The following is an 11,201-nucleotide window of genomic DNA, read 5'->3' as shown; positions in this document are numbered from 1 at the left end:
AGAGGGAGGAGGGGGCCATCAGCCTCTTTTGTTTGAGTGTGCTGGGTCGTTACTACAACAAGAACAACAAATAGCAAATAGCCTGCATGCATGCAGGCTATTTGCATCACTGTTGATGGGAACCTTTTTTTAACCACTTTCCCTATTCTGAGGAGAACAATTGCAGAAGTCACACTATTCTCAGCGAAGAGGTTTGGTTCGCAGTGCACCCCCTGTTACCTCCTGACCATTTGACCCAGATACCTCATGAACGTCAGTCAGTTGGAGTTGGATCGAAACATAGTACACACACACACACACACACACACACACACAGTGCTCAATCTCCCTTTTTTCCTGTCTCATGCATTGACCGCCTGCTCACACCTGTCTGTTCCCACTGTAGTAGTAGTTTAAGAAATAAAACTCCACCTTCAAAGCCTTTTTGTTATTAGGCAAAGGCACTGGACCATGATGTGTCTGTCTGTCTGTCTGTCTGTCTGTCTGTCTGTCTGTCTGTCTGTCTGTCTGTCTGTCTGTCTGTCTGTCTGTCTGTCTGTCTGTCCGTCCGTCCGTCCGTCCGTCCGTCCGTCCGTCCGTCTGTCCGTCTGTCTGTCTGTCTGTCTGTCTGTCTGTCTGTCCGTCTGTCTGTCCGTCTGTCTGTCTGTCTGTCTGTCTGTCTGTCTGTCTGTCCGTCCGTCCGTCTGTCCGTCCGTCCGTCCGTCCGTCCGTCTGTCTGTAGCAAACAAGTTAATGATGTCCATATTTTCCATCTACGCATCGTAACGCAAATCAATCTACGTTCAAAACAAAAAATACTGTATTCCTATAGTGCTATATTAGACTAGCAACAACCACTTTTGTGTGTGTGTGTGTTTTGCAGGAAGACATGGATCAGACGGCAGCGCTGCAGGCTCAGGCTGAAGGACTGCAGGCAGAGATCACAGCGTTGCAACAACAACGCGACCAAAACCTCACATCCATGAACCTGCATTTAGGAGAACACATGCTGTGAGTGTCTACTCGAGGGCTGTCATGATTACACATTTAAGTAATGTACTTAAGTTGAGTACAATTTTGAGGTCTTCTTGAGTATTTCCAATTTCCAATACATTTACTTCTACTCCACTATACTCTCAGGTCCAAATAAGAATTATGCGTCCAAATAAGACTATGCGTCACATCGTCTATGGTCACATCGCGACCCATTGTGAGCTTGTAGATTCTCAAGTGCATTTTTAATTCCGGACTTTTACTTGTAACAGAGTATTTCTATATTGCAATATTGATACTTTTACTTATGTAGAAAATGTGAGTAGTTTTTCCACCACTGCTGGTTTACGTATTTATATTGTCTCCACAGAGGGTTACTGTGCAATTCCAGGGCAGGTGTACAAGCCGACAGAAGACAGCAGAATGCGATTTCTCTCCTGAAGACTCAAATCAGAGAGTTGCAGGAGAGCCTGGACCAACAGACCCAATTTAGTGGCTTCAGCCTCACCAACTGCAACTTCCAAACCCTGGACTTGAGTAAGAACCTTTTATTATTATTATAATTATTATTACAAACTTCCCAAAAAATATGGGAATTGTAGTCCAGGAAGGAAGTGCTAAAATATCTAAAACCACATATTCCACACACAAAGATCTGTGTACCGCGATTGTCATTTAATCCACCCAAAACATACTTTTTGTAAGCGAAATACTATTGTTTAGAAAAATCAGAAGCAAACCAAGCTTGTTTTTGGCCAAAAAGAAGAATCTGAGATATTTACGTTCTAAGAAGGGGCGCCGTCGTCTGGCCAGGGAATGCCAGAGGCACTGCCGTCAAATCCCTATGCCTATATATGGAGATCCTTGACTGTGATTGCGAACGCAGTGAGCCACTTACTATGACAGCAGGGGCTGAGTGTCTGTGTGTGTGTGTGTCACGCTGTGTGGTGTCACGCTGTTACACCACCGGCCCGCCACCAGAGGGCGCAGCTGTGGCACGCACGCACGCACGCACACACACACACACACACACACACACACACACACACACACACACAGGGCGCAGCTGTAGCACACACACACACAACCACACACACACGAGCTGCGTTCGCTTCACGCGTTTGCGCGTCTTACTTGTTAATATTAATATATGGACATTCCTCGTGACTTCACGTGACATCGTCAGGGATCACAATATATGGGCATACATATATATATATATATATATATATATATATATATATATATATATATATATATGTAGTTGAGATCCCCCACAAAGCCGACCAGTGCCTTGTCGCGATTCTGCAACTTCTCCATAGTGTTTGTGTGTGATTCTGGAGGTTTGATTTGTACATGGACCAGGCATTTCAGGATAAATAATTCTTAATTGAATCCTTTATCTTGAATTATCTTAACATTCAAAGTATCACTACCAACCATTACTTGAAGAATCATAACAAACCTTGGGTACAGATGTAGATTCTCCATACTGATATTTTGAAGCCTGAGCCATGTACATAAACTGGCCATGAGTGGCCTAACAATGCCTGGCATGACAAAGAGCCAAACAACTTATAGACACAAAGAGAATATTGCTTAGAATATTGCTTATTAGAGAGTTTGTATGTGTGGAGGAGAAGATATCCTTAGAGGTGCCCATGAACTGTCAACCCTATTACATTTGTTTCCATGTCAAATTGGTTTTATGTGGATTCAAATAAAGTGTGTGTGTGTGTGTGTGTGTGTGTGTGTGTGTGTGTGTGTGTGTGTGTGTGTGTGTGTGTGTGTGTGTGTCCGCGTCCGTCCGTCCGTCCGTCCAGGTGCCACTAAAGTAGTTCAGAAGGTGTGTCTGACTGGTCAGTGTTGTGATCTGCTCTTCCAGGTTGAGTTCCAGCTCTCCGAGGTCAAGGTGAGCAACAACGGTGTGTGTGGAGCGGTGTGGGTCTGTGGAGAGAGAGAGAGGGAGAGAGAGTGGTAGGAGGAAAGGACATAGGAGGATCTCAAACATGTTTCATTCTTTGAAAATATTTTGTGACAGGGACCCCCATTACAATATTTGTGTTGTTAAAATGTTTCAGAAATATTCCAAATGTTTCCACAATGTGATTGGTTATTTTCAAATGGCCAATGTATACAGTATATGGTTAAACTGAGTGTTTCACTTTAAAACACACAAAAGATTCTTAAGTTGAGAGTTTTTAGGTTGTTTGTTTCAATAGCCATTTTATTAGTCATGCCCCGCCCCCTTACCACTGTATACTGTATAAATCCATTGAAATTCAAAGACCATTTTAACCATTGTAGACTCATTGAAAACGCATGCCACTGGTTCTGGTGACTGATATTGCCCTTCTAATGTATGAGGAAGCCGTGTTTTTTCAATGATTTCTTTTCATTTTCAAAAAGATTAATTACAAAACAAATAAAAAAATGTACACATTAGGACTATAGGGGAATGTTTAGTGAAAATAGCAGATCTACAAGCTCTGTTGTGATCTGGTAGATTGGCTATTTTTGAAAAAAATAATTGGTGTAGAAGGAAAAAAAGGAGAGGGATCGTATAGACCGTATAGAGGTGAAGTATATAGGGTTTAAAGACTACCACTGTGTGTGTGTACAGAAACTGTCTCCTACCAGCAGAGCGCAGTAGAGGGTCACAATAGAATGCTGGGTTCAAGTCAAGACCAGTCTCCCAGCAAATTATTTGTGTTTTTGGCATTGAACGTTGGAATATTTAATTTAATATATAATTACCTGACTTTCAAAACGTTTTCAAAATTGTAGATCTGCTATTTCCACTATTTTATAAACTTGAAATGTATGAAAACGTTTCAATATGGAAACAATTATGATTATATGCAGAATAATGGTGAATATCTCAAATAATTACTATTAGGCCATTATCTAATGATTGTGACAGGCTTGGAGAGAAGGCTTTTAATCCCATGCTGAAAATAAACGTCAAACGTTTCATGACATACATTGTGCAGGAATTTCATGAGAGAAAATAATTTTTGTGGCCAAACTATCTCAACTGTGGTCCAACCTTTTCCAGATCAGGGCCCACTTGAAAATGTTTAAAGTGTTTGCGACCCACCGATCTGACCACTTAAGTAGTCAGCTGTAGGGTTGGGATCAGGAACCGGACCCGGAAGAACCGCGGAATCCGGATCCAACATTGAGATACTAGGAGTCGGTTCCATCACATTTGTGCTATACAATTAAATACCAGTGGTTCTCAAACCTTTTCATTTCAAGGACCAACCATAACTCTGAGATGGTAAATATGGAACCAAAATGGACTCTTACCGGTCCATTTGGTTCAATTGGTACCCTCTCAGAGTTACAGACTTCTAAGGGATCATTTGGAACCCCCTATAAGAATTGTTAAATGTTAATGTTTGATTATCATTACAATATTATTGCTTTGAGTTTGCTAATTATTTGGGGACCCACTTGCAATACCCTTGTGGCCCACAGAGAAAATGAATACTTACAAATGTCTGTCATGGGGGTCCCTGGCACAAAACCTTTTCAAATTGTAGCCAAATGCATATCAATCGGGGGGTCCTTGACATGACATTGTTTGAGAACCACTGGTCCCCCTCCCCAAGACCAGACCGGAGGGATTGGCAGTGACTGGGACTATGTGGGTGGAATTGGAATAACTATTAAATTGTGAAGAAAATGATTAATGACAATAATACACATGTGATCAGAAAAAAATGGTTAAAAGTGACTGCATGGGCCTGGGCCATGGCTCAATGGTCCAGGCACCTTGGCTGGTAATCCAGTCTGGCAGTGTTCCGCGGGTTCGACTCTTGATCCCGACGGCCTTTACTGCATGTCTTCCCCACATCTCTCTCCCCATTTCCTGTCAGCCTACTGTCTGTCCCTCCATAAAAAATATAAAATAAAGGCGAAAGCCACAAAAAAAAAACATTACAAAAAAAACTGAAATGTTAAATGTTCTTGTGCCGTTTCCGCAGCTAGAAGATCGGACGGAGAGGACGGTCAATGGTCTGAACCTTGTCATGAATACTGAACACATCCCAGACTTGAGCAGTTTTATGACTCGGTAAGACGAAGCACTTAACCTACATTGTCACAAACCTAGGATGTTGTGTTTATGTGGTTGATGATTGTATGCTTTTATCGACAATTGTGCAGCCTGTGCCCTAACATTTTTGAAGATGTTGCGAAATAGCTGACTTACATGCTCACAGCTGTTACACACCTACAGTACATGACAAACAATACCAGGGACATCCATGAATGCAGCATTTTTTATTAAAAAAACATGTTCAGGTCATATTGTACAATATATTGTACAATATGCCCTGAACCTAAACCTTAAAGGACACCATGCATGGTGTCCTTTAAGCTTGTGACTTTGACTTTTGATGTGACTTACCTCACGCCAAAACTCACGTCTGGTTGTCAGCTAGCTTGTTTTTCTGTCATAGACAACAAAGCGTAACAGCATCGACTGACCAAATAGGCATCTAAACATATGTATTCACTCCTAAAATGTATAGCTATAAAACTAAGAAATAATACATGTGAAAGAATATATATTTTGTAAAGGTATACATTGACAATGTGTCATATGAAATTGGTAGGATAGGTTAGATGCTTAATCAAACTTTAATGTGTATTAACACTTTACAGTGTTTTTTTTTTGATCAATGTTTTATTAATGTTCACACGAAAATATTATACAACATTTTTCGAACATTTCTTTTCCCCTTTTTTTCCCTCCCCTCCCCCCAGAGTTCCCGCTCTGAAAGAGCCACAACCCCGGTATCTTGCACCATATGAAATAAAAGGCACATACAAATATACATAGACATAATAGAAGACTAATAGAAGTATGCAAACAAATAATTACACTTTACAGTGTTAAGTGCACATGCGAAAGCATTTTGGGGAGTCGGGACCGGCGGCGGCAACCACCGTATGTCCTCTGCAGTTATGTACAACCTCCGTTAAGGATAGAAACTACAAACCTGTGCCCAGCACTGTACAGTTGATCATGCTGTGGATTTATTTGGGCCACCGGGAGATCTGAGATATAACCAGCACACACCAGCCTTCATCTATTAATGTTTATGCATTACTTCATCATTCACTCCATAAACTTTGATTATGACTGCCTTGCCAGGCTATCTCTCATTAACGTGGCGGCGTCAGTCACAGCGGTCCGACTCACGGGGATATCTTGCCCTACATGATTGATTTATATATATTAATGTACAAACGTATTCCGTTCATGAAGATGCAACTGTGATGTGTGATTCATGTTGATTAGCATTGACTACTACTTGACAAAGGTTGTACCCTCTGAATACATGGTATGTTTGTGTATTCAGACACGTTTGACCTACAGTATCTGCATCAGTTGCTAGTGATACTAGTCGTGACAGAATGTTGTGTGGATTAGCAAAACATTTTATTGCAGTTCAGTCTTGATAACACCAATCAGATTCCAGTGTGGTGTGGTCGGGGCGAAAAAGAAAAAAAAATCTGATTTACGACTGCTAGTCTGAACATAGCCATAGTTGCAGACAGTGCAGTGCGAGTACAGTCAGACGCACATGTGTCTGGGATTGCTTTCAGCCAAGGGAACCTTGTTTTTTTGACCCTCTGCAGTCAAAGTATCATTAGTTATATAAGACAGAGTGAAATCTTAGATTGATTAACCAGGCCTGGCTCCTCTCAGGTCCCCTCCAACCCTGTGCTTCCCTCCTCATACTGAGCTGAAAATGACTGCAGCAGACATTCCTCCACTCAAATTAACATTCTGAAGGCCGGGGGCTCCACAACATCTGAGCTGTGGCTCTCAGCCTTCAGGACAAATGATTTTCACTACTGTGTGCTTCGTCGTCACACCTGTACTCAATTAGCACGGCCGGAGCAGCCAGTGGTGCTCTATTACTGGTATTAGAGTAAAATAATAGATACTACTCCTTGGTCAAATATTACTCGACCATAGTGAAAGTTGCTCAGTCGAATTTGTACTTTAGTTCAAATACTTATTCTATTTCGAAATTTAACTAGAGCAGGGGTTTTCAACTGATAGTGAACGAGGGACCACCACCCGGACTTAGAATGAACCTGGGGACCACTGTTGTTGTGTTGGGTGGGGATATGGGCTAAGATTAGTGCTTTTTTGTAACACTAAATTGCTATGCATCCCATGTGTATACAGTATGTAGCATTGCACAGAAGCGGGGATTGAACCCGGGGCTCCCACTCGCCAGACCAACGTGCAACCCACCGTGCCAATAGGGCTGAGCCCGATTGGCAGGGCTGCTGCATGCTGGGTCTTGGCTGGGGGCTACATATACATCCCACTGTTTCTCAAGCAATGGTCCAGTGATTACTAATACTTTCCCAATAATAATGACTCAACAACCAGACAATCCAGTGCACTTCCCCCTCTTGAGATTCTAACTCCCTTTTTCTGTTGAATTTCTTGTCCTCCCAACTTATCAGTAAAATGACTTGCATGCATGGACGGTAAGTCATAAGTCATTCAGTTCACGGTTTCTCAACTAGTGAAAAAAAAGATACTCAGGGACAACATGCAATACCTCCATGGACCACCAGTGGTCCACAGACCAGATGTAGAAAACCCCTGAACTAGAGGATAAGGCCCTTGAGATGCAGCATCTCATTTTCGCGCAGGACCTCAAACACAACAAGAAAACAATCCAACAACACAGAACAAGGACGTGTAAAACATGTCAACAAGGACGTACAGTAGATCTGCTAATCTCACTATTATTGAAACTAGACTTGTACGTGCTCGTCGGCTACCGGCCTACTTGAGAACGATGCAACTTGGGAACCTAATAATACCCGTCAACTTGTCATAGCACCCGTTTTAACTGTCTGTCTGTGTCCCACATGGAGATCTCTGTGTCTGCCTTTGTCTGAAGAGGGCAAACTGACTGACTGTGAAAAGCGGACTGAATCAATGTCAGGTGTGGGGTTGCCATGGCAATCAATTGGCTGAGGCAGAGGCTGGAAATTGCACAGGTGAGGGGATTTAGGCTGATTAGGCCCACTGGCAGAGCCTGACCAGAGCCTTTTGTGGTGGTTCTGGAGAACCGTGGGTCCGACCGACTCGAGGGGGTGTGGAACGCCTTTTAACTATCTGTTTTGTGCCCATACTGTATATGGAGATCTCTGTAGTATCAATACCCGTTGTCATAGCACCCATTTTAACTGTCTGTCTGTGTGTGAAGAGTGCAAACTGACTGTGTAAAGTGGACTGGTTAAGTAATCAATTGGCAGGTGTGGGGTTGCCATGGCAATCAATTGGCTGAGGTAGAGGCTGGAAATTGCACTGGTGAAAGGATTTAGGCTGACTAGGCCCACTGGCAGAGCCTGACCAGAGCCTTTTGTGGTGGTTCTGGAGAACCGTAGGTCGACCGATACCGGGCACTGCACTCCCTGCGGGGGAGTGAAACGCGTGTGTCGAATTTGAAGTTGGTGGGGCAAACAGTTCTCGAGTTACGTGCATTACAACTGTACACACACGCAGACAGACACACACACACACACACACACACACACACACACACACACACACACACACACACACACACACACACACACACACACACACACACACACACACACACACACACACCCAGAGACGTGGCACATTTATTGTAGGATAGGGCTTAAGTGGCTAATTCATAATGTACTTTTTGCCCTTCCCTAGAAATGTAGTAGAGTCGTAATTATCCAAAAATACAAATACTCAAGGAAAGCACAGATACCCAAAAACTTACTTAAGTACACTACAGTATTCTAACTAAATGTACTTTGTTACTGTCCACCACTGTTGTCTGTACTTCGTCACGCTAGTTTTCCCTTCAGTGGAACTGGCTCTCCAAGAGGCGTTTTAACTACAGTCTGTTGTCATTACATATTCAGTTTTGAATGATTTGTTTTGTCACCGTCCCAAGAGACTTGTTTTCACAGACGTGTCGTAGCAGAGTAACGGCAGGGGCGGGCGGCATATTAAATGAACAAGTCCCTTTTGATTCAGGCGTGCTAAAGAGAAAGGCGCTGTCAATAGTCTTATCAAATGCTGGCTGTCTGGTTCAGCTAAATCAAACGCACCCACACTATGGATGTTATTAACTGCAGCTGTGTTTACCCTGTTATGATGACACGTGTGAAAAGGCTCCATTGTAGAAAACCTTTTTCTTACCAAACCCTCACTGTCTATCGGACAGAGGCCTTGTATCTCTAGATTTCATATTTTTGAGGGGCGCTAGCCCCTCCTATGGCCAGCTTTGAGGCGTTACAAACATTGTCCTAACACAAACATTGAATGCCATTGTTAATGAATGGCCAGTTTTGAGTGTTTGTCCCAACACAAACATTGAATTCCATTGACAATGACTGGCCAGTTTTGAGTGTTTGTGTAAACACAAACGACTGTGGGGCGACTGTGGCTCAAGAGGTAGAGCAGGTCGTCCAATGATCCATGGGACGGCGGTTCGAATCCTGGCTCCTCCTGTCTACATGTCGAAATGTCCTTGGCCAAGACACTGAACCCCAAATTGCTCCCGATGAGCTGGTTGGTACCTTGCATGGCTTGAAGCTTCCGCCGCAATCAGCATGCATGTGTGTGTGAAATGTGAATGGGTGAATGTAATGCACAATCTATGAAAGCGCCTTGGATAAAGGCGCTATATAAATGCACCATTTACCATTTACCACAAACATTGCGTAAACACAAACATTGAAGACAAAAGTGACGCAAATTGTATGTCCCCAAATAATGCAAACATTTTATAATACTAAGATTGTAATAATAATGCAACAATATTGAAACATTAATTACATTGTCAAGGTATTTTGTTCATTTTATCTTAAAAAAATAGTTTTCATGTGATGAATAGGACAGTAAAGATGCATGGAGTGCCGTGATTTTTGTACTTTTTCTGTTTTGTATATGGAGTCAACATTACTCTAATAGACCCACAGGTGTGGTTATAATATTCTGTTTTGTATGCGTCTATCGAGTCAACATTACTCTAATAGATCCACAGGTGTGGTTATAATATTCTGTTTTGTATGCGTCTATGGAGTCAACATTACTCTAATAGAGCCACAGGTGTGGTTACAATATTCAAATATGTCTTCCCTGTGTATTTTTGGTTTCTTCCTGAAAGCCTTTGAGTAAAGGCCCAATCGAAAATACACCATTTTAGTGATATCATAAAATCATCCCCTATACCAGGGTTCCCCAATAAATTTTCCTCAAGGGCCATATTTTGACTACGGTACCAGGCTGGGGGCCGAGTCGGCACGCGCGAGGTCGAGGTCGAGGTCTGAAATTAATGTTCAGGGCAAGAAACCCATTTGAAAAGGACCCCCAGTTTGACATGCAGAGGCTACTGACCCCAATTTAATGCCATTTATATCTGGGGACCCCCCCAACCCCCCCCCCCCCCCCCCCCATTTTTTTTAATAAACGTTTTTCTTTTTTTTTTCTGCCTATACTATACTAACCCCTCTATACACTCCCTCTAAAATCTTCCTCCTAGTATGATCATAGTATCTGATGATCATGTTTTTTAGGGAACAAAATCACGGCACTTCATCCTTAAAGTATACTACGTTAGTTCCATTGATCCACGAAAATGCATGCAGCCAACCCACCTGACCACTTAACTCTGTCCACTCACAGCCCACCCATCTGACCACTTAACTATGTCCGCTCACAGCCCACCCATCTGACCACTTAACTCTGTCCGCTCACAGCCCACCCATCTGACCACTTAAATCTGCCCACTCACAGCCCACCCATCTGACCACTTAACTCTGTCCACTCACAGCCCACTTATCTGACCACTTAAATCTGTCCACTCACAGCCCACCCATCTGACCACTTAAATCTGTCCGCTCACAGCCCACCCATCTGACCACTTAAATCTGTCCACTCACAGCCCACCCACCTGACCACTTAACTCTGTCCACTCACAGCCCACCCATCTGACCACTTAACTCTGTCCGCTCACAGGCCACCCACCTGACCACTTAACTCTGTCCACTCACAGCCCACCCATCTGACCACTTAACTCTGTCCGCTCACAGGCCACCCACCTGACCACTTAACTCTGTCCGCTCACAGCCCACCCATCTGACCACTTAAATCTGTCCACTCACAGCCCACCCACCTGACCACTTAACTCTGT

At 43.1% G+C, this 11,201-nt stretch overlaps 1 protein-coding gene across 1 annotated transcript in view; it reads left to right on the top strand.

Annotated features, from left to right (window-relative positions):
- The first annotated feature begins 1,348 nt into the window (after positions 1 to 1,348).
- cenpp (centromere protein P) overlaps positions 1,349 to 11,201 on the top strand; it is a 114,587-nt gene continuing 104,734 nt past the window's right edge. Inside the window, exons 1-3 of the mRNA XM_083771474.1 lie at positions 1,349 to 1,509; positions 2,796 to 2,884; positions 4,965 to 5,053. Coding sequence (XP_083627600.1) covers positions 5,010 to 5,053 — 44 coding nt within the window. The 5' untranslated portion in view covers positions 1,349 to 1,509; positions 2,796 to 2,884; positions 4,965 to 5,009. The remainder of the gene's footprint in view (positions 1,510 to 2,795; positions 2,885 to 4,964; positions 5,054 to 11,201) is intronic.

This window comes from Protomyctophum parallelum, assembly GCF_964188405.1.
Source record: "Protomyctophum parallelum genome assembly, chromosome: 8".
Classification (NCBI taxonomy): Eukaryota; Metazoa; Chordata; class Actinopteri; order Myctophiformes; family Myctophidae; genus Protomyctophum; species Protomyctophum parallelum.
Note: the sequence above shows the minus strand (reverse complement) of the source record. Positions and strands in the feature narration are given on the sequence as shown.